This window comes from Aedes albopictus, chromosome 2 (genome assembly GCF_035046485.1).
Source record: "Aedes albopictus strain Foshan chromosome 2, AalbF5, whole genome shotgun sequence".
NCBI classification, from domain to species: domain Eukaryota; kingdom Metazoa; phylum Arthropoda; class Insecta; order Diptera; family Culicidae; genus Aedes; species Aedes albopictus.
In genome coordinates, this window is record NC_085137.1 from 395,216,106 (window position 1) to 395,240,650 (window position 24,545).

Sequence of the window (24,545 nt, forward strand, 5' to 3'; positions counted from 1 at the left end):
AAATCGTGCCTTGCCTCTCTCCTATGGTAAGTTCGATAAGTCTGATGACCTTGGTTGCAGTTAGGCTACCTAATAGTAAGCTTAGCTGAACGATAAAAGTTTGATAAACTTATCGACTAAGTTATGTAAAAAATCATTATTTTATACGACAATCAATATGGGGTAACTTGCAACAGTTAAAATTAATAAAACTTTTTAAGATTTATTTTTATTTCACGATATTTCGGATATTAATAATCGAAATGAGTCATTTATTAATTACGTGACGTGCTCATTTTCAAATGTCGACTCAATTTTACCATTTTTTTGAACGTGGTTTTCAAACAAAGTCTTAATATTTTGAAATTTCATTCATGTTTCACTTTGATAAAAGTTTAATTCAGTTTATAAACGTTCTAAGACAATCATCAACATCTATTCTGAACCTAGAAAGAGAAAATTATTTCAATAGAATGCCCAAATTGACGGCTTCAAACTTTGTAAATAGTGTTTCAGTGGGCGTTTCAATCATATTATTTTAGCTGAAGTAGCCAAACACCACTTTATACTGAAAATCACAAAAACATGAATTACATTACCTTTCCAACAAATTAAATTAAGCATTGTTGGCATTTTGTAACTAGTATTGAGTCTTGAGATCCATAAATGTTCCATAATTGAGGGACGTAAGACCTGCTGTGAAACGATATTCTCACGCTTAAAATAACTACCAACCCTTTAATGAAAAATCATATTTGAATTACACTAATACAGCTTATAACATGACCAAGAACTAGAATGTTAGTGCAGTTTAATGGTGGCTAACTTAGCTTCATATCATGTGTTGCAAGTTACCCCACAGATGGGATAACTTGCAACAAGCATATATTTCACTCCTCCTGATTAGGTGGCAACGAATTTTTGGTAAATGAAGTTGTGCATAGTATTCTACTCGTGGTAATTAGTGTACACCATGCTTTACAGTATGTTTCAAATGCTAAGATTCTCAATGATATTGATTCAAAGTCGAAAAGTGTTGCAAGTTACCCCATTTGACGGTAATCTACAAAATTGACTGCCGAGACTGCCACCGAAACTATATGGGCATGACAACAAACAAGCTACAAGCCCGTATGCCCGTATGACACCAATCTCACATCAATGCCCTAGAGAGATTGCTACAAGAAGGGAATAGCTCCACGGACCCACCAATACAAGCGCTAATGGAACACTGCATTAGTGCATTACCCACCAACACCGTTTCAAGGTGAACAACCCATCCATCATCGACATCACTTACACGCTAACGCCGCTCAGCACTAAAGTGCATAATTTCCAGACTACACCAAAAGTGTGTAACCCTTGCACATTTACAAAATCAGCTCCAGTGTCCGCAACATTGTTAAAATCGCAAAAATTTTTGTACGCCAATCTAGGTAGGATTACTAGTGACCTTGGAAAACAAAAAAAAATCAACATTTCGCATCTAGAAGAGTGTACGAGCTGTTTTTTGAGAATGTGTAACTGCTACACATTTATGTGTGGTCTGGAAATTATGCACTTATGAGTAGGTCTTACACATTATAGTGCTGAGCAGTTTTAGCGTGTATGTCGAATTCGTTTATTCCCGACGGTGCACTGCACCGGTGTAGCAATTGACACCGGAAAAACGAACGGTTTCGGTGCAATTTGTTGACAGCTTATGATGGTATTAGTAAGAGCGCGTGAGAGCGTCAATGAAAACAGTAAAGGATATCAAAAATAAACATAACCATAGGCATAATCAATGTTTTCATGATTTCCGTGATGAACAAAATTATTTTTATTTATTTTTATTTTTTACTTTCTATATCCAATTTAACAATTTTAAAAGTTTTCAGTAATCCCCTTGTACATGATAAACTTGTAATAATAAATGTTACTTGAAAATTGTTATCCAATGTTTTAACACTCCTACATTATTTATCTTCTTCAAATTCTCGTAATATCATAATTTTTCAATTAAAAGCAACTTTTAAGAATTTAACAATTTCCGTTGTCTAATAAAAAAGGATGCTAACATACAATTCTAAACGATCTACGTGCACAAATTTAACACAAAAAATGTTGAAGGCAGTTCAATAGAAAACGTTTAGCTACAACGTAAAAAGAAAAAAATAAATAAATGCTTTTTAGAACATAACGTTATTGAAACGCAACTCATATTAAAAACGCTTTAACCATGCTTTAGTGACATTTGTTTGACTTTCAATGTAATTCAAAAATTCAATATTTGTTGTAAGAAAAAAAAATACAATTAACGGATTTTGAAACTGTTTGTAACTACAAAATGTTACTTCAGTAATATTTCAGTCCAATTTGAATAAATAGATTTTTATTCTATTCTGGGCTCATCAAAACTTTATTACGTCAATTTTTTTTCATAATTAGTAGATCACCATGTGACAGAAAATTCTAATGATTAAAATCATTAAAAGTAATCCACATATTTGCGATAATCAAAAAAAAATGTAATGGGAAAATATACGTTGAATCAACTCTTTGAAATTTCATGTTACCGATAATTTTTGAAGATTCCTCAGAAGTTGATTGAAAGACGTGATAATCATCGATCAAGTTTAAATAATTTTTAAACGGACAGATTTGCTGTTTAATGAATATCCAAGAAAACTGTTTATCTAATGCCGAAGAGAATATCATCATTCCTACCAAAACAAAACCACGATACAAGTTCAGCGATATGCATGTATTGATAAAACTAGCTTTGTACCTGCTACACCGCGCTCAAACTGGGTGTAGCATTTTCTTGCACCGGTGCCAATCGGGTGTCAAAACAGAACAGTACCTGCGAATAAACGAACGGTTTCGGTGCAAGTTTGCTACACCCGGTGGCAAAGCGGTGCAGGCGGTGCAAATAAACGAATTCGACATTACAAACGACAAGCTTTACAAGTGTTGGAGATGTGTTACATCGCTACTACGCCCAACGCCGTCAACCGTCGGACAGACACCGACCATCTCAGCTGTGCGTACGTAAATCTGCTCGAAACTATCAGACGAAGCAGAGAGGAGAGAATTTCGTCTTCATATCGTTCCGTAGTCTCCAGTAGTTTGGGGTCTCCAGTTGGCCTAGTGGTTAAGGCTATGGATCGCCCATCCGGAGATGGCGGGTTCGATTCCCGTTCCGGTCGGGAAAATTTTCTCGACTCCCTGGGCATAGTGTATCATTGTACTTGCCTCACAATATACAAATTCATGCAATGGCAGGCAAAGAAAGCCCTTCAATTAATAACTGTGGAAGTGCTCAAAGAACACTAAGCTGAAGCGAGGCAGGCCAAGTCCCAGTGAGGACGTTGAGCCATTAAGAAGAAGAAGAAGAAGATCGTTTCCGTAGTACACAAATCAATGATAGCAACATCCCCACACAACCAACACTAGTTAACCCAACCACCCAACAACCTCCCATACATCACAACCCACAATAATCTCCCTCTTTTAGACAGTGAAACATCCGAAAAAGGTTCGAAGTGTAAAAAATCCGGACGTCGAACAGCGTGTAAAAATCCCCATTAATTAACTTCCCCGTTAACCTAGCAAGGGTACAACAATTCTTGAGTAGGTTTTTTTTTTGTTACATCTCCACAATTTTCTACAATTTTAAACTGCTCATCCTCAGTGAGGCCATTTCACCAAAATCCCGACAAACATCCGTGTAAATACGGCACTTCACAAGTTGTTTAACTTCGAGTAAGTAGAAGTAAAAATGTGTAATTACCGAGTTTAAACCCATCAATAAACCACAGGCCCTGAAGAAGATCCAAACTCGAGGATCGAAACGTCGGCGATTAATTAAAATAATCAACGCTTATTTCTGTGACTGCTTGCCGAAACTATTAGAAGTTCCACCAAAATCAGTCTTCCAATAAACACAACTCTAACAATTGTTCTGGAAAGCTATTTACTGTTGAATATGGCAAAAATGTTGTCGAAATGAATGCCAAATTTGAAACGAAAATACAAAAAAATGCGTCTGTACTACACGCAATTTTGTGGATATTTTGTACATTATGCAAAACCATAAATATCTAGAACTATCCTTAGGCGTACGTTTTGAGAAAATATAATTTTTGAAAAGTCAGGATAAGGAAGTCCATTTCAACTCTTGCCGTAAAAAACATCTTAGAAGATTACGTCATAACATGCTGTTCTTTAGATACTCACCCTTCTGACTGGGTCAACCCGAACGACATCCAACAATGTGTTTAGTTTTGCTACAATCAACACCTTGAAGGTGACACCACATGATCCTACTGATTCGCCGCCACCATGCATGCAATGGATTGGCTTCACTCAAATAGGTATGCAAATCGGAAAATAAAACTTTAACTTAATATTCATGACACCACCAAGCAGTTAGCCAGCCACTTGTTGGGATACGATCATAAAAGCGACTCAGCGTGGCGTGGCGCGGCATCGCACTTTGGAAAATGTGTGGTGCCGTTTGTTTTATTAGCATTAGACTGACTGGGGATGCTGTTTGCACACTTTGCTGTTGTTGTTGGTCCATCATCATCTGGCAGCGACGAAAAGTTCTTCTACTCCATCATGAACCGCAAACTGTTATGCAAATATATGGATTGTTTGACTAAACGTCGCTAAATGGGGACCTCATGTGTTTGAGGGGGGGGCTGGCTTGAGTTCGGGGAGATGCGAGTTTACGGTAATGGTGTCACCATCGTCTATCGGAGAATTTACTTACGCTGAAAACTTTGTATGAACAGCTTTGTTTAGTTTGGAGTCTATTTATAACTGCAAAGAAGGTTAGTAGAAATCGTAACTTCCTGATTGAAGTTCTCATGAATCAAATTAGTCGAAGCTTTCCTTTGCAATACTACTATGAAACCGAAAATACCTCTGAATTTTCCACGGATAAGTTTAACGATGGGATATTTCCGTTGGATTCTGTACACTTTCAGAACTTTTTGGTGTAACGTACCAACAGTCCAGCTTCTCAGCTTAATAGTGTTTTATGAGCACTTCCACAGTTATTACGAAGATACTCTATGCCCAAATAAGTCACTGAAATTTCCGTTACGAAAAGTTCCTGGACCAACCAAGATTCGACCCCGTCACCCTTTTATATACTTTTGTACACAAAGGTCGAATCAATCCTATTTCATTTTCAAACCTTGAAGCACAACCAAGCCCTACATATATTTATTGATATTATCGTCCATCAACATCAATCCAAAGCCGATTATATCATTATTTGAAGATCATTCACAATACTATATGCCACCATATCGTGACTGTTGGTTGATAATACTTCCATATCCGAAGGCACTGGCTGCCATAGAAACAGTCATAACACCATAACCTCCAAAATTCTACTCTAGTCAATAAACTGTTTGCCCAAATATTTAGTCATCACCGACCGCCCGCTCGAACATCCACATCTGATCACCATGAAAACCCAATGGAATTACATCACCATCCAGCAGCACCTTATCACACCGAACCCGAAAGCCCGAAAGTCAAACACCGCTCAACAACACCGCCAGCCTAAGTACAACGAGCATGGTCGCCATGTAAAGCACATGCGTGCTTCCCCTTGACCATCTTGGGGCTTGACCAAAAGAAAAAAAACCGCGCAAATCATTCCTCGTTGATGGTGCGCGCGATTGGCGATGAGGATCAAATGACCTAAACAGGGAAGCGTGAAACGAGTGAGGAGCAGTCCGGTCCTCTTTCGCACACATTTGGACTCGCGATCTTGAAGCATCGTCTTCGCGTTGTCCGGATCCAGCCACCAGCATCTTCCTCTTCAGCTAACGATCGACCTTCTTCTTCTCAAGTGGTTCCTGCCACGCCACCGCACCCGCCTCGCCTGTTGTCGGAGGGGTGTGTTTGTGTGTGCGCTAAAGATATGCTTGTCCGAAAAATTCTTCCAATAAGCACTTGGTCTTGGTCTTGGTCGGTCGGTCGTTGTCTTCTGAAGCATCTTCTTCGCAGGACCGCGACCGCCTGGAAAAATATTTCGAAATTTTTGCACTCTAACAGTTTCGGACAGGGTTCGGTCGTGATCGGTCGTGGTGATTCGTGTTGCGAGTTGAGCGAGTTATGGGCTTTTTGACGTAGGACTACGTCTCTCTTTTCTATACCGGGTGTCATTCTAAATTTTCAGAAATCAGCCGCGTTACGTTTAAAGTGGAGATTTTGAGCGTTAATAGCTCAGCCATTTCTTGTTGAATTTTCAAAATTTTGGCACCAATCGATTGCAAATCTTTACACCAATTATGTCCAATAATAATATTTGCTGTTTTTCAATAACAAACTATTGAAAAATTGGGAAAAGTGAACCCATGTTTATTCCAGCCAATCACGATCGAGCACATTTTGGAGCACATTTTGGATGCTCCCGTCGAATATAAAAGCTACTGCTTCTTCGCATCTTCCCTCATTTGCCTTTGTCGTCTCGAGGTGAACGCATCGAACGAGAGCTGCCCACTTTCTTCGTTTGCGTTTTCGCTCATTATTCTTTGACGGCCGTGTTGGCTCGGCGTCGGTGGTTGTCGGCAAGGGTGCTGTTGCATATTCGCCTTCTAACCGTCTAAAGCGGCAGACGAAGGAAAGAATACGTTTCATCGATTGCTCGGCGGTGGTGGCAGAGGCAGCAAAATCCACAGAAAGATCAGCGACATACGAATTTGCGAGTTGCGTCGCTGTCCTCGGGGCTCGGTCCTTTCGCCGATTGATTGGCGGTGGCGCATTGATGATAGCATCAGGAACATCCAGGGCAACAAGCGGCGGGCCAATTTTCGACGGCGTTCAGCATTCAGCACGGAGGAATCCAACACGCATTGCGTGGCATGATAAATTCATGTCATTTTTTGTCTAAAATCTTTCAATATTCAATCGGTTCTTTTCAGGACCATAGAAAATTATTCATCAAGAGTTGTGAATCAGATAATTATTTCATTCCATCATGGATCGGTAAAAGTGTGGTGCAACCGAAAAGTGAAAGATTGAATGCTTGGTGGCCCCGCAAGAATGATGATGCCGGCCACTAATGGTTCCATCCGGAATTTATCAACCCCATCCGAACCATTTTTCGTGAAACATCGATAAATTATAACGTTGTTCGAGTTAAAATGATCTTAACCTTACAATATTTTGATTACTTTATTCGTTAAATGGAAATTTTCTCATTTCTCGGTTGATTAACCGTTTCAAGCGTCTGGTGCATGCGGGGCGGGTCATGCAAATAAAATATACTGAAAAGCCAGCCGAATGGGAGGAGCTTCATCTGCTAATCTAGGGCATAAAAGCTGCTCCCTCTGATTTCTTTCGTCATTTTCGTTGGATCAGTCAAGCAGGGTGGATGTCACCTCCACACCTGAGCACTACCCATCGGCGACTCTCGGCTATCGTGCTGATAGCGTCATGAATCTTATCCACGGCAGAAAGCGGCCTACCAATTTTCGGTGGCATCCTGCAGGATTAGCACGGAGAAAACCAACACGCATTGCGTGGCAAGGCGGTTTCATGCCATTTTCTTCCTGAAATCGTTACTTTATCAAACGGTCCTTATCAGGATCACCAAAAAATGATTCTTCAAGAGTTGTAAATCAGATAATTTTACTCCATCAATCGAGAAAAGTGTGGTTCACCCGAAAAATGAATGATTGAATTGCGGCCACTAATGGTTCCAACCGAATTCAGCAACGCATTACCCTATCAGAACTATTTTCCGTAAAACATTGTTTAACTCTAACAATTTTCGAATTAAAATGATCTAAATCATCCAATATTTTGTTTACTTTAACGCTTAATGATTTTTTTTTCCATTTCTGGGTTGATTAATCGTTTGAAGCGTCTGAAGCAGGCGGGGCGGGCCATGCAAATGAAATATTCTGGAAAGCCAGCCGAATGGGAGGAGCTGCATCTGCTAATCTAGGGGTATAAAAGCTGTTCCCTCTGATTTCTTTCTGGATTCCGCCAGACTGAAAAAATGTCGAATGTCGGGTTAAAGTCGGGTCAATTTTTATCGAATGTTGGGCCACTGTTGGACCAACATCGATCAACTATTGGGTCTATGTTGGGTTTGGTGGTCAAAATCAAAATAGGTGAATGATAGGTTGATGTCGGGTTTGACGTCATCAACTATGGTAAAAGCTTTAAACCTACAACACCACAAATTTATGCTTCCTAGCTGGGGCTCAATTGAATGATGTGCCTTGACTGAGGCTGGAGCTGAAAATTAGTAAAAGCTCGAGATCAGTCTTACCCAACCAATCACAATCAAGCATAGTTCTGTGAGGCGACACGACGAAACTTATATAAGTGGTGCACACACTCATTTCGATCATTTCATCGGCACACACAGCAGCGGACGGACAGCACCGAGCGGCAGCAAGATCCCAAAAAAGATCCGCTTCAACGGATGAGCAAGCGGGTGGCACCGCCCTCTGTCCAATGAAGCCTCGATTCTTTTCGGATCAATCGGTGGTGGCGGCATGGGTGGCAATGAATTATACCAAAATGGTTCTTTTAAGGGCCCCAAAGCTTCCGAAAGAGTTATTTGGAGCATTATTCAATTATTTCTAAAAATTCAACTAATTCTAATTTTTATAGTTTAGTTTATCGATAAAGTTTAATTTTTATACTAAATATACACCGCTGTATATTTGGTATTTGAAATTCCAAATTTACTGTCAATGTCATTCCAATCGAGTAGGATACCTGTCAAATGCGCTTTAAGGTTGAAGGATTCGTCATTGACATAATCGTCATCATTGAAAATTCGAAAGCAGTTTTCTCATTCTAAACTGAAATTTCTGCAGTGAAAATAAGTTCACTGTACTCCAATCTTCAGCCGCAATACAGTGAATACATTTTCACTGCGGAAATTTCAGCTTTGTACGAGACAACTGCTTTCGAATTTTCAATGATGACGATTATTTCAATGACGAATCCTTCAACTTTAAAGGCATTGCTCGGCAGCATCATCGTCATGATACGGGAATCATCATTACCAGCAACAATCGCCAGATTTCGAGTCTTTAGCATATAGTGATTTTACTCTGGCCGTTATTTTTGCTGAATAGATACACGTTTACTTCATCTGTGAGCCCCAAATTCTTTATTATGCGTTAAAAATTAGTCCTACGTCAACATTGCGGTTATGTCTCAGACATTACACACTCCTAGTTTTTTTATAGTGGATTGATTTTATGTGTTGCCTTGTGAATCGATTGGGTTGGCGATTGCCTTGAACTTCAAAAACCCTCAGGTATGTTCAAACGTCATCTAGGGTTGATTATGAAATGCAGATCTGTTTGGAGAATTGATTGCACTTGTAAATCCGAGTGACCCGATCAGAAAGGCATAACAAAAATGTAACAGAATTATATCAGCGGTTGATAGATATATCAACGTTTGATATATTTAGATATATTTGACAAACATGATTTGAAAACCTGATTTAATTATATCAGAATTATAACAAGGTCAGTTATAATACAAAAAAAATATATTTTGATGATCTTTATAGGAACATTATAACAAACTCAGTTATAGTTTTGAAAATGCAGTTTGTGTCAAATGAATATTTTACAGGTGGTGTTTGGTACGCAATTACACCGCTGTGTGGCGGTACTGCGCCTGTGAAATGCAGGATTTTTAACAAGTTCGAATCATGATCCAGACCTTTAAGAAAATTCAGGTTATTCATTAAATTTATTTATTGACATACTTGTATTTAGATTCAGGGTTATCCCTCATTGGAAGTTCAAAATCAATTTTTTGATTATCTTTCAAATTCACTAACACAAATTGAAATTCAAACCTTAAATAAACAAATGCAGTATTTTTGACATGTTTGAATCATGATCCAAATTTTTAAGAAAGCTCAGATGGATATTTTCGCGCTTATATTCACTGTACTTCACATGATTAATAGAATGCAGTGAATATATTTTCATGGTCGATGTTTTGATTTACAGCGAGAAAACTGCTTTTTATTTTCCAAAAAATGATGACGGATGCTTAAAGCCTTAAGATCATCAGTATCTTAGTGATGAGGCCACAATATTTAGTTCCTTAGCGAATGATTCTATATAGCATCACACAGCAACGTAGTTAAAAAAAATAAGAAATGAGTATCCCAGCAGTTGTCATTGTAGGTGAGCCACACTAGAGTATCTAGTAAAATTTAATGCCCAACGTATGCAATGATTTAACCCTCCTCCCATATTATAATATGTTAGTGTTTACGCGTATGTCCTTCCCCTCAACAATTGGAACTGGTCCTGTCCTTCCCCCCATCGATTTCAAGCTAATCGAATGTCAACAACATCCGCCTCCGTTCGAGCATAGTCGACGGCGAAAACCCAGAGGAAAAATTTTGTTAGTTTTAAGCGCAGCCATTGTAGAGAAACGATGCAATAAAACTACAGTCCGCAAAATCGAGTGTTATTCCACGTTTTATTTCGTTTTCCGACTCGGATTTCGGTTTCCTCCGTTTCCTGCTACGGTGTTCGAGTTTCGTGTTTGGCATTCCCGCGTACAGTTAGGCTTTTGCACCACGAAGGCGTAGCGTACGTTCAGCGTGCTTGTCTGGGTCATATTGACCCCAACTTCCTACTAGGGTTGATGCAACTCTCAAACGATCACATGAAGCTATGATAAGTGAGGCAACAAAATGGATATTAAAAGGATGACTTTCATTGAAACTGTTAACACTCATGAAGTAAGTTTTAAGTTTCACAAACCTCCATAGGTTTTGCAGTATGTGGTCCCATTCAAGATTATTCTAATAAATCATTCTGAAATTAGAAGTTTTACCATTAACATGATACAACTGGAACAATTAGTCGTCTGCAAATGAAAATCACCTTAGTTTTTGAAGAATTGATTATTATCTAAATAATTTGTGGAGCTTTGAAATTTATATCTAATTTGGTCGCGCCATGTCGTTAGTCACGTTTCATTGCCATGCAATTAACGTCCATATCAATTCAGTAGAAATACAGCTTCTTATTATCTGCAAACATGTGGTGTGGATGTTACATACTCAAAGATGAAGGAAGGCCGTTGATAAATAAGGCTAACATCAATGGTCCTAAAACCGATCTTTGTGGCACGCTCGATAGAGTACCGATCGGGCTTCAATGATTTCCTTTAACTTCCATAATTTTAAAGCGGTTATTCAAATAGGATTTACTTAATGAAACAGAATCTCAACTGAAATCAAATAGATGTGATAATCTGTGCAGTAGTTCAAAATGAGAAACACTGTTGAAAGCTTTTTAAAAACCAATCAATAGCAGAAGGTTATTTCTTTTTTACCGATGTGTTGATGGACATCGTCATGCATGCCGAAGCAAATGCCGAACACGTGCTTTCAACTAGTGGGGGAATTTCTTGTTTAAACTATTTTTGCTGAGAATTAAAACATTGATATCACGAGGCAAAGCAAACGCCACAGTTTGTCAATTCTTGTACCATGTAATGTTGAAATTGTGCTTTAAACACTGCATTTTTTTTTATTTTATAAGCCATCTAAAACTGACAAACTTCAGAAATGCACACTAACGCCACGATGCGGTGAAATTTTAAACCACCAGACTACTGCATAACTTTGCCATAGGCAGGAACTTTCTTGATGGTGAGGAACATTAGATAATTATTTAATAACACATGTCGAAATGTTCTGATTTAATTGCTCGCTAGGGGCTGTCCATTAATTACGTAAGGGTTTTTGGGGGGAGGGGGGTTTGAGAAATCTAACGCTACATAAAAAATATTTGGTTTCTCATACAAAAAATCTTACAAGAGGGGGAGGGGGAGTTAAAAAATCGTAAAAAATCCCTTACGTAATAAATGGACAGCCCCCTAGCACCGAGAGAAGGTGAAATTTAATACCACTCTTTTCACTGTTTAGCCATTAACTATCTCTACAACTTTGATGAAGATACGACATGTATTTCGGGTCTGAATCATAAGATAAAGCATGCCAAAATGCAGAGCAAATTATTGAGTTACAATTATAACCAAATTATATCCACTTTTGTTATATTCTAAGATGACGTAATTGCGATCAACTGTATCAAGAACACTTTTATGTGACGTCATATTTTCTCTCTCCTGTACGTTGGACAAATGAGTCTATTTATAGACCAGCCGCCAAAACGAAGAACCACTTGATCGTATACCGCCTTTCACTTCAAGTGCTGCAATGGTCTCATTGATAAAGGCGCCGGATTGCAGTTAAAGGCTGGCGTCCTTGGTTCGATTCCCGTCTGGGTGAGGGTTTTTTATATACTACGTAGGGCAAGTTTTTTATACAAAAAACTTTTCGCTAAAAATAAATAACACTCTTAATAAAAATTACCCAAAAAATGAGTTAAAATTTACCCAACTCAATTTTTACCCAATATATTTATATCTAATTTATAACAACATGTGTTATAACTTTTTGATCATTCCAATATTTATTATATCTCACGTTGTTATAAATTTGTTAAAATTGTATCAACACCTGTTATAATTATGTTATGGCTAGAGCAATTTTAGTTATATTTTTTGTTATTTTAACACCTAACCGGCGAATTTTATAACTCATTCTGTTATGAAAAATCTTTGAAATAAATAACTCAATCGGTTATAATTTTGTTATGCCTTTCTGATCGGGGAGGTTTGCTGATTTCCTCTGGACAACTATTACTTATATCCTTTGACCCAGTGTCCTTTTGCAGCTGCAACATAGATCTCCTGGTTATCAAACTCATCCAAAAGTCTTGAAATTAGTCAACCGAATACAAATAGTTTGGTTCACTTTCAACATCGCTTGAGCCATATCCATTAAATTCAAAGATATGTTTTGAATTATAGAACAGGGTAGGCAGCCACTTGGGCAGTGGCCGGTATTTTGAACACTTTTCGCTATAACTCAGTCAATTCCAACCCTATGAACTTGATATTTTGTACACCGCAAGGTATCATACGTATCTCACCGCGTTCCAAAAATGGTGTCAATTGGTTCAAAATTGGCTGAGTTATAGCAGAAAAGTGCCCAGAATAGGAGCTCTGCCGAGATGGATCCACTTCCTTATTACTAGTCATGTCCTGGTAACGTTCTAGGAAACATAAATTGCTCTGAAGTTCTGATTGTAAGGCCTATACCTGTAAGATGACATCAAACTAATGTAAGGATTTCAGAAATGATTTTATTAGATCCATACACGTAAATCAAGTTATGATAGACTAACTCCACATCACTAGCGATGTTTTGGGCCATACAAATCATTCTGAAGTTAAGGCCTTTATATCTACACACGTAACTATGCATCGGGTACATTTCAAACTCAGTGCAGTGCGTTTTGGTGGTCATAGAAGATCAGTTGAATCTTATGATACTCATATACATCTTTGTGACTTTCTGGAATCGTGAAACCCAAAGAGCCACAGCTGTAAAGACATTGATATTCAATATGACCATGCTGAGGATAACAGGTTCGATTCTCGGTCGGGACAGGAACTTTTAAAAAACCAAATTTCCTAGACTTCCTTGGGCGTAGAGTATCTTTATGCCTACCGCACGATATTTACATGCAAACGTCATAGGAGACAAATTTCCGGAGCATCAGGGATATCTAAAGTCACCTTTGATATTATGTGATAATTCATTACACTGGAATCTCTTTTGAGGTAGAATCCATTTAGTTAGAATCCATCAAGGTAGGCTGAGTGTACCAGTTATCGCATAAGTGATTCCCTATTTTGCCATAGTGGTTGTTTGAGGTAATTTAAAATTTGGCATCATTCCAAGAGTTTTATGACAAGATACATTTAAATTCTTGCTACGAAAACTTTCATGATAGGTCATAACTTGACAACATTCAAAACTTTCACTATGGCCAAGTAGGGTACCACTATGGCGAAAACTGGTACGCTTACCCTACCTTCACTGCCCATGATCGCATAACCACCATTGACAATGCCAGCATTCACAAGCTAATATCTGTCACATGTGCATAATTTAAACCAGTTTAATTCAATAGAGCACAAGATCTAATCATTAGCTAGATGTCAACGCGAAAAAAACTTCAAAGGCATGTTGAAATCTACGGCGCTTACGTCAACTATGCGAATATGGGCAGTCCATTAAGGAAAGGTTACCTAAATATTTAGAACTTGATTGTGTTCAAAAAAGTTGGAGTACTTAAGAGTAGAGATAAGTTTGATCTGCGGGACAAGGACTGCGAGTGGAGTTACGGGAAGTTTATCCAAAACCTTGTGAAACGCCTTGAAATGTTTCTGAAAGTATCCGAGATGAACTAACCCGGGTTAAAAATCTCGTTAATTACAAGATATTAAAAAAACGTTTCTGAAATCATCCCTAAAATGCCCATGAAACTGACCCGAGAGCCTGTGCAGCACCCTAATACCCCTCTCAAGTATTCCGGAACGCCCTGAAACGCATTGAAACGCCCTGAGACACTTCTGAAAACTCCCTAAAATCCTTGTGGAACTGATCTGAATGCCCATGCAGCTTTTTAAAACCCTTCGAAAACCTTTTGATTCGCCCTGAATCGCATTGAAACGCATTGAAACGTCTTGAAACGCTCCTGAAATCCTCCTGAACCTCCATGGATCCAGACCGTGCCCCTAAAACCCCGAAATCAGCTGAAACGATTAGAAACGCATTGAAATGTCTTGTAACGCTATTCAAACCTCCGTGGAACTGAACTGAGAGCCCTTGTAGCCCCCTAAAATCTCACTGATATCTTCTGAAATGCTCTGAAACGCCTTGAAGCGCATTGAAATGCCTTGGAACGCTTCTGAACCCTAAAACTTTCTTGGAACTAATCTGAGAACTCTTGTGGATCCCTTAAATTCCACTGAAACGCTCTGAAACCCCATGAAATACTTTTTAAAATCCTCGAAACCCCAATGAAATTGATATGAGAACTCTGGTAGCTCCTTTAAACCCCTCTGAAATTGAAACGCCGTGAAACGCCATTAAATGCTATTAAACGCTGCTAAAACTTCCCCTAAAACCTCCATGAAACTGACTGAAACGCCTGCAAAACCCACTCTGAAAACCCCGTGAAGCACATCTGAGAGCCTGTGAATCCCCTTCAAAGCCCTTTGCAGCTCCCTATGACACCCCTTTAAATCTTTTATAAAAGGAACTTGTTCTCTTTAAAGTTCTTTGCCACTTGGAATCCATTTAGGCTATTAACTGAATCCATTTGGTGTTTCCTTGAAAGGACTTGTCGTCCACTGGGTACATCTTTTTAGCTAGCATTTTTGAATTTAAATATCATTCTACTTATTGTATTTGACGGTTATAATTCTCAGCAATAATTTAGTAAATTATTTGTTTTAATCTTTGCTTCCAGGTTGCTGAGTACACTAAAACCTCTTTTTATGCATGTTTTTTATGCACTTTTAATTTATGCACCTTTTTTTATGCCCTGCATAAAAAGAGGGAAAGCTACTCAGAACCAATATTGTGCATAAGAATATTTAATAATGACAGGAACTATTGCAACGGCGACCGGGGGGTGTTTATAGATGAAAGCAAAGGAAGGTTACGGGTTCGAAACGGATCGGATCGTAGTAGGCAGTGCGCGCGGACGTGAATCAAAATTTATCTGTCACGGTTTTTTTTGTTCTCGTGAATTTTGTACTTTTACACTGCGAAATTTCATATCGGTTAACGCTCTGAATATCCTGGATTTGAAGAATACCTATCTAATTTTGTTCAGCTGAGGGCGCAAGGACCTTACTAGTGCATTCAGTGTGCGAATTATTTTTCGCTTTTGTGTTAGTATTTTCGACTGGCAGTAGGACTCATTGGTTAATGAATATCGATTCGAATGAAAGTATACTCAATTGTTGTGCCAAGGAGCAAGTTATTACCCTTTTGTGGAGAAGCTGCTGCAACGCGAAAGAAACAGTGGAAGGTCAAAGGTCCAAGTGGATTCGGAATTCCGGCTTGCCATGGTGTTGCCGATGGAATGCTGGAAGTCAGAATTGACGTGTGGCCGTTGCAACATCTTTTGGCCATTCATCATTACAACCGGTGAGATCTTTCTGATTTGATTTGTTTTGAGTAACATAATTGTGAAACACATTGATAATGGATCAAAATTGTGCCAACACGTGGTGGACACGCCTCGCTGGTTGTACCCAGATGCAGTGTGTTGCTCGACCGTGGTGATGCCCACGGTTGTTGTTGTTTTTTTAATTCATTGTAGTGTTTAAACCTTTTTTCAACTTGTCTGTAGTGATTGCTGTATTACTTTTCTGTTTCTTATAATGTGGCATATTTCATTCTGTACCATAATTGGGGAGTGGGTCATCATACTTCTTCTCGTTTCAGAGAGCGAGTAATGGCGCTTAAGCCTAGGCTTTCGAGCTTGGACATGAGGCTCAAATTCCTATGTCCCATCTCAGGAAGAAGAGCACCGACGGAGTGACATTAACCTTCTTAGCAAAGTCACTCCCAACGAATTTAATTAACATTCATACTTCATACTATGCTGAGCGGTTGGTACGAGATGTCCCCGTTCTATAGCTTTATTGTGGCATCAATGTCCACATCAAGACGCTGCACAGTAGGCCTGGCCGCTTCAATTCTTGTACTACATCTCCGATGTGCTGCAAGCATTGATATTGACAAGAAAAATGATAGAAATAGTCGATTCTATCGTTTTCCAGGATTCTTTCAATGAATGGCTGTGTATGTGTAGACTAGACTAGACTAGACTAGACTAGAAAGCAAAGGAAGGTTACGGGTTCGTTTTTGGGTGTTTCCGAAGGTCTCATGTGCGTTACATGGGCTCCGAGTGGGTCTTAGGGGATTTCGGAGTCATTTCAGGAGTCTCAGAGCATATTAGGCTGGTTTCAGAGCCGTTGCGGAGGCGTTAGGGCTTTTGGTTTAGGAGGATTCTTTTAGACATTTCAAAATGTTTCAGATCATTTTCGGCGTGATTCAGAGGCGATACGGAAGCGTTACGGAGGAGTTTTCGGGGTGTTTGGAGCTTCTCAGATGCGTTACATGGGGTCCGAGGGGGTTTAAGGGGCATTTTGAATAATCAAAGCGTATACGGCAGCTATTAGTTTCGTTTTTTTGTTGAACCAAGAATCTACTTCTACAAAAAATACAAAAATAAATAAAAAAAAAGCTTCTGTTTGAGTCGGATGAAATTTGACGGACCCTGCTGAAAAGATGGAACAGTATCTCTATTTTTTCGTCTATACAGTACTCTTCCTGGTCCTGGATATTATGTACCTGGTAATAATTTAGAAAATATGTCATTCATCCAGGTAGGATCTTGATATTTTATTGAAAACATTTTAAAAATGTCTCTGCAATTTATAATGATTCAATCAAATTCATAAAAGTATAGACATGAACCTCTAGTGAACTACTTTAGCATTATGGTTGCTTGCATTAAAAAAAATGATATAATCTTAGGTGAATTCCCTGAAAAGATTCCTTACCACATCCCTGGAAGAGTTTTTGATGGCATCACATAAACCGTTAAGGTGGAAAAACAAATAGACATCTCAAATGAAATGTCTAGAACAAATCATGCCAAAACTAATAGGAAAAAGTGGAGAAATTTCAAGCCCACATTTTACATAAACTGTCCATTCAGATTTGTGAATTCGATCAACGATCAAAACGATCTAATCTGACTTCTTCTTCTTTATGGCTCTACGTCCCCACTGGGACTTGACCTGCCTTGCTTCAACTTAGTGTTCTTTTGAGCACTTCCACAGTTATTAATTGAAGGGCTTTCCTTGCCTGCCATTGCATGAATTCGTATATTGTTAGGCAAGTACAATGAATGATACACTATGCGCCCAGGTAGTCGAGAAAATTTTCCCGACCGACGACCCGGCGGGAATCGAACCTGCCGTCTCCGGATTGGCGATCCAAAGCCTTAACCACTAGGCTAACTGGAGACATGACTTATACAGGGGATAGACAAAATGATCGGGACACACAACATTTTCACTTTTCAAAAAATAAATGGACTGTAACTTTTTGAAAAGTGCATCAAATGTTCTCAAATTTTCACTGTAAGTTGATCAACTAGTTGTATATCAATGGACAAAATTTGGAAAAGATCGGGCTATTCTGCACGAAGTTATAAGCATTTTAGAAAAAGGTAGAATTATTCGATAGCCAACTCAAAGCTGTTATATCTCCGAATTCAATGAACCGAATGACACGAAATTTTGACCATTTATGACTTACATAATGAGCTCTGAAAAACGTTTGACTCAACTTGAAATTATTAACAAGACAAAAAGTAATAGTGATTTCATTAATTTTATGTTTTTTAGTAAATTTGTCTATTGTTAATAGGTATTCCATTACTTTTTCAATGAATTGCCGCCTATATTGTTACTTTCTTTCAAAACATATCTGTATTCAAGACAATCAGAGGGAATTTAAATGAACTATAATTTGCATCTTAAATTTTGAAACGATGTTGAAATTTAAGGAAATTTGGTGTTTTATTAGAAAAATAATCCAATTGTTATAATTTTCTCCCGTGTTAAGAATTTTAAGTTGACTCAAAAGTTTTTCAAAGCTCATTATATGAGTCATAAATGGTCAAAATTTCATTGCATTCGGTTTATTGAATCCGGAGATATAACAGCTCAAAGTAGGCTAACGGATAATTATACCTTTTAAGAATCTTTATAACTTCGTGCAAAATAGTCCGATCTTTTCCAAATTTTGTCCACTGATACACAAATAGTAGATCAACTTACAGTGAAAGAATATTTGAGAATATTTGATGCATTTTTCGAAAAGTTACAGGTACTTGAAATTTTTTTGAGAAGGGAAAATTTTGCCTGTCCCGATCATTTTGTCTATCCCCTGTACATGTGTTTGATCTGAGCTGGTACCAATTGCACTGAGATCCAAATAAAGCAGCTCATATGTTTTTGATAAATAACGGCGCCAGCCATGTCCTTACAGTCAGTTGAGAAGGAAAAGGAATGTTAGAAGTGTGATGGTTGTTGCTACTAGAGATCGAGAGTTCTCTGCGTCCCCACAACCCGCACGGACTGGGGTATTTGTTAGATGGAAAGAATGGGAGATCTGGGAGTCATCGTTGGGTCAGTGATGCGATTCATGAATAGGAGATATTTATAGTGTTCGTAAGGTGATAGAATGTGTGGTAAATACTATGAAAGTCAAGCGGCACAGTTCGCTTTTGGTTGCATAACTTGTAAGCGTTATATGACAGATTGAAACTGTGCTGTGGAAGTTGGAAGGAATGGAAACGACTTTTTCAATTAGTTTCTGGTTCAAGCGTTGGCTATGAACATTATGAACACAGGGTTGTATGTAGAGAAGTAGATAGAACGATACAGAATAGGAGGAAATGGGGAAAGGGACGGACCAGGGGTTGAGCCCAAGATCTTCTGCATACAAATCAGAAACGGTAGACCACCAAGCCCGTCTCTTTTCCATTCAGATTTGTGAATTCTTAGTAAAAAAAAACCTGCTGATGTTTTTGACGGAATTATTCGAAGATAAACTATTTCGACAACTTCAATCATATTCTGAGTTTTTCAAGGAAGAAAAGAAAACTCGTTTGCTGCTAATTCCGCGTCATACATTCTTCACTTTTGACTCACCTTGCTTTCCACGTCGAACAGTGGACTCCGGGCAAAAAATCTCCGAAACCAGCCGTGTTTACGCCAATTTAAACTTTTCACGTTGAACAGCTCACTCCCGACAACCAGTAATCTGAAGAATTTCCTCAAGCAGCCTAGGAAAAAAATAATGGATATCGTGGTGGAGAGATTCATGGTATAATTTCCAGAAAAATATCCGATTGAATTTTGCCAATGGAGTGTGATGGTTAAAGTACGTGACTATCACGCCGAGAACCTGGGATCGAATCCCACTCCCAACAAACTCACAAGATGTGAGATCTTTCGTTGGACGGGAAGTATAACGTGGGTTCCTAGATGAGCTGGATGGCGTTAAGCCAGAATGGACTAGGCGATTTGGACGGGTAAAAATAAGCAAGGAAACTCGACAACACTTAATTTTTCGAAGTTATTTTGATGCAGATGTGCCCTTACATAAAATATTTATACTATTTTGGAATGAGCGTGCTATATTTCATATCTCAAGTGCTTACAGTGATTTTTTTTTCTAAAATCATTGAAAACACACAGTCTGAATTAACGCCGACAAACAGCTCCACTGGATAACTGACACTGAGGAAGATTACAAGTGGTAGTCGAAATACGCGTATCTGTCAAAGGATAAGTAAAATAGGGCGGATTTAGAAGTTACGAAACTGATTACACTCATTCGAACAACTGTATATTCATATGTTTATAGCAATCGCTAGAACTAGAAACGAATTGAAAAAGCCGTTTCCCTTCCTTTCAACTTCCTTGTATATAACGCCTACAAGTTATGCAACCAAAGCAAACTGTGCCGCTTGACCTTCACAGTATTTCACCACACTAACACCTTACGAACACTATAAATATCCTCTATCCATGGATCGCATCACCGACCCAACGGTGACTCCCAGATCTCTCATCCTTTCCATGTAACAAATGTCTGTGCGGGTGTGGGGACGCAGAGGTACTCTCGGTCTTTAGTAGCAACAACCAGAACAATCTAACATTCCTTTCCTTTCCCAGCTGACTATAAGGACTTGGCCGGTGCCGTTATTGATCAAACATGTATGACCTGCTTGAATTGCACTTTAAGAATAAGTGGAGTGTCCCAGTCCTTATTCATTTGGATCTCAGTGCAATTGGTACCAGCACAAATCAATCACGGAGGAGCAACCATTGACATGAATAGTCAGATTTGATCGATGATTGATCGATTTGTGGAAAAACCGCGTTCTGGTGGGATTCGAAAAAGGAGTGTTCACGGTGTAGCTTCGGAGTCAGTTTGGCTTTCTATTTCGCAGAATCATTACCTGTTCTGTGGCTTAGTTGGTTAATGCGCCGGTCTAGCAAATACGGAGTCAAGGGTTCGAATCCCACCAAAACGAGATTTTTTTCACAAATTTCATCTCTTAATTTGTGAATTAGCAACATTTCGTGTGGAGCCGATCTGGTATGATAATTCAAGAACGTGACTATCACGCCGAGGACCTGGTATCGAATCCCACTCTCGACAAACTCGCAAAATGTGAGTTCTTCCTTCGGAAGGGAAGTAAAGCGTGGGCCCCGAGATGAACTAGCCTAGGGCTAAAAATCTCGTTAATACAGATAAAAAAACATTTCGTGCCTTCTAATTACAAGTTTTTTCAACTTGAAATGGACTATGAAAACAAACATCAGCATGAAACGACAAAAATTAGAAAGAGATTTATAAGATTTTTGAAGTTATCAACAAACAGTTTATGAGTACATATAGACATTTCCCATCTCTGCTTGGGTGTTCTATTTGCAATTATCATTTCTAGCGTCTTTTGGCTGTACTTAACCTTGTCTTTCAAGTAATGCAAAAAGAAACAATAAAAGTATGCTTAAAAGAGCAACAAACGGTTTACATAATCGCTCTATCCAAGAAGATCTTTAAACAATCGAAATCACTTTACAAGGATACCTACATTCCGACCAACAACACTTTTCAACATGAGCTAAAACGTGTCGGAGCAAGTGCCGCAATCATGCCGCGCCGATTGCAAATCATGCTCTTTCGTGATTCCAATCTGCCAATAAAGGCCACAAATAAATTCCGTACTAGAGTCCGTTGTTCGGTTGGGAATCCCCACCACGAGAGGGACGGTATTTGAACCCATCATTTCCAAACATTTAACCGCTTGAACCATGCAAAAACGAAGACTGCGCAGATCGTGAGGTCAATGCTGCGGCTTTTTGTTTTCGGCGATGCTTTTAATTAATTTCGCCAGGTTATAACCATCATTGTTCGTCCGCCACTAAATCCTGACTCACCGAAGCTAACAATCGTCGAACCCGGATTGCACCAGACGACGACCAGCCAAGTCAACATTGCGCATGGACCAGCTGCTGCCAAATTCGCACGCTAATTTTATTCGCGCGATGCGCGTGCTCGCGTCAAATGGATGCGCCGCCGCCGCGCCTCACAGCATCAGCAGCGCAGTGCTTGAATTCGCGCGTGAACAACGAGCTGCCGATGATCGTGAGATGCTTTGCGCTGCCGCCGTCTGGTTGCACTTTGCGTGCTAATCAAATTAATATCGATACGCGAAGTTGTTGTCGGTGATGGTGGGTCGGGACGGGAGAAGGAAGATGAACGCTGGGCGCCCCATAATGGCGCAGGAACGATGCGAACAAGGCCAATTAAGCTGCCGAGTGCCGGTTGGTTGGTAAATCGTGTTTTGATGCTCATTTGAGACGCTTGTTTGTAATGGATTTTACCGCTGATGCTATGGCTGCGCTTGTAAATTTTGGTAATCTTTAATTGGCGGACAGGTATTTCAGTACCCGTTTCATTATGCAAATGAGAAACGATTATGTTTTCTCACTTAGCATACGCGATTTTTTATTCAAGATGACATGCATTCAACTTACCTGTTTGTTCAGGAGAACCTGTAAAGAGTGAAGAAATTTTTGAAAATGTGGCACGGCTTAAGGGTTTAAAAGCATTTAGGGGTGTTCAATGGACATACGTAGTACCTTTTCTCAACACAGTCTCTCTTATCGTTACACCTGAAGATCTCCACAGCAGACGGAAACGCAGATTAAACACGTTCTGGTTGACGGACGGCACTTCTCCGACATTATCGACGTCAGGACCTATCGTGACGCTAACTCCGACTCCGACCACTATGGTGATGGTCAAACTGCGCCCAAAACTTCCCATCATCAATAATGTACGGTACCGGCGACCGCCACGATACTACTTTGAGCGACTAAAGCAACTGGATGTCGCCTCAGCATGCGCGCAGAATCTCGAGGCAGCGTTGCCAGACGAGGGCGAGCTCGATGTGTCCCCTCTTGAGCGCTGCTGGAGAACAGTAAAAGCAGCCATCAACGACCCAGCCGAGAGCACCACCGGGTGCGTGGAACGGAATCGACGGAACGAATGGTTTGACAAGGAGTGCAGAGAGAATTTGGAGGAGAAGAACGCAGCACGGACGGTAATACTGCAGCAAGGAACCCGGCAAAACGTGGAACGTTGCAAACAAAAATGGACACAGCAGACCCGCCTTTCTCGGGCGAAAAAGCACCGCCCGGAAAAAGCGGAGTGCGAAGAAATGGAACTGCTGTGCCGTTCCCAAGAAACACGGAAGTTCTATCAGAAGCTCAACGCATCCCGCAACGGCTTCGTGCCGCGAGCCGAAATATGCAGGGATAAAGACGGAAGCCTCTTGACGGACGGACGTGAGGTGATCGAAAGGTGGAAGCAGCACTTCGATCAGCACCTGCACGGCGTGGAGAACGTAGGCACGGGATCCCACGGCAACGGAGGGAACGACTATGCTAGTGCAGCAGAGGACGGAAATGACCCAACTCTCACTCTTAGGGAAGTTAAGGATGCTATTCACCAGCTCAAAACCAACAAAGCAGCTGGTAAGGATGGTATCGCAGCTGAACTCATCAAGATGGGACCAGAAAAGTTGGCCGCCTGTCTGCATCAGCTGATAGTCAGGATCTGGGACACCAAACAGCTACCGGAGGATTGGAAGGAAGGGGTGATCTGCCCCATTCACAAGTAAGGTGACCATTTGCGGAAGTCCCCACGCACCAAATGCACCGTGTACAAAACGCTCATAAAACCAGTGCAGTGGTCCTCTAGGGCACGAGACATGAACCATGCTCGTGGAGGACCTGTAAGCACTCGGAGCTTTCGAGCAACGCGTGCTAAGGACGATCTTCGGCGGTGCACGAAGTTATAAAGATTCTAGAAAAAGGTATTATTATCTGATAGCCAACTGTTATATCTCCGGATTCAATGAACCGAATGCAATGAAATTTCAACCATTTTATAACTTATATAATAAACTAAGAAAAACTTTTGACTTAACTTAAAATTCTAAAGTTGGCAAAAATTGAAAAGTTATGGGATCCATATTAAAAATAGACCAATTTACCAAAAAATCATAAAATAAATTAAATCGCTATAACTTTTTCTCTTGTTAATAATTTCAAGTTGAGTCAAAAGTTTTTGGAGCTCATTATATAAGTCATAAATGGACAAAATTTCATTGCATTCGGTTCATTGAATCCGGAGATATAACAGCTCAAAGTTGGTTATCGGATAATTATACTTTTTTATAAAATCTTTATAACTTCGTGCAGAAAAGCCCGATATTGTGCAAATTTTGACCACCGATAAACAACTAGTTGATCAACTTACAGTGAAAATTTGAGAATGTTTTTTGAACCTTTCGAAAAATAACAGCTCTTTGAAATTTTTTGAGAAGTGAAAACTTTGCCTGTCCTGATCATTTTGTTTATCTCTTGTACATAAATTACAAAAAATTAAATATTATAAATAAATCTAGAAATTTCTGGAAGAATTTCAGATACTTCTGAAAAACAAAACCTGTTAA

General features: G+C 39.5%; 2 protein-coding genes across 3 annotated transcripts in view; both read left to right on the forward strand.

Annotated features, from left to right (window-relative positions):
* Positions 1–24,545, forward strand: part of LOC109410775 (mucin-3A) — a 619,568-nt gene that overhangs the window by 482,080 nt on the left and 112,943 nt on the right. Inside the window, exon 1 of one of the 2 annotated variants that reach the window (XM_029879181.2) lies at positions 8,937–9,271. The exons of the other annotated variant lie outside the window; for it this stretch is intronic. The gene's annotated coding sequence lies outside the window, so the exon portion shown is untranslated. Of the gene's footprint in view, positions 1–8,936; positions 9,272–24,545 lie in introns of those variants that run through there. 2 annotated transcript variants of the gene reach the window in all.
* Positions 12,680–24,432, forward strand: LOC134288411 (uncharacterized). Its single transcript, XM_062853230.1, has 2 exons — positions 12,680–15,577; positions 16,781–24,432. The coding sequence occupies exon 2, from the start codon at positions 22,818–22,820 to the stop codon at positions 23,706–23,708; it is 891 nt and encodes a 296-aa protein (XP_062709214.1). The 5' UTR covers positions 12,680–15,577; positions 16,781–22,817; the 3' UTR covers positions 23,709–24,432.

Bases quoted from the DNA above. Each gene is read 5' to 3' on its own strand.
- LOC134288411 (XM_062853230.1), top strand. From the start codon at position 22,818: ATGGTGATGGTCAAACTGCGCCCAAAACTTCCCATCATCAATAATGTA.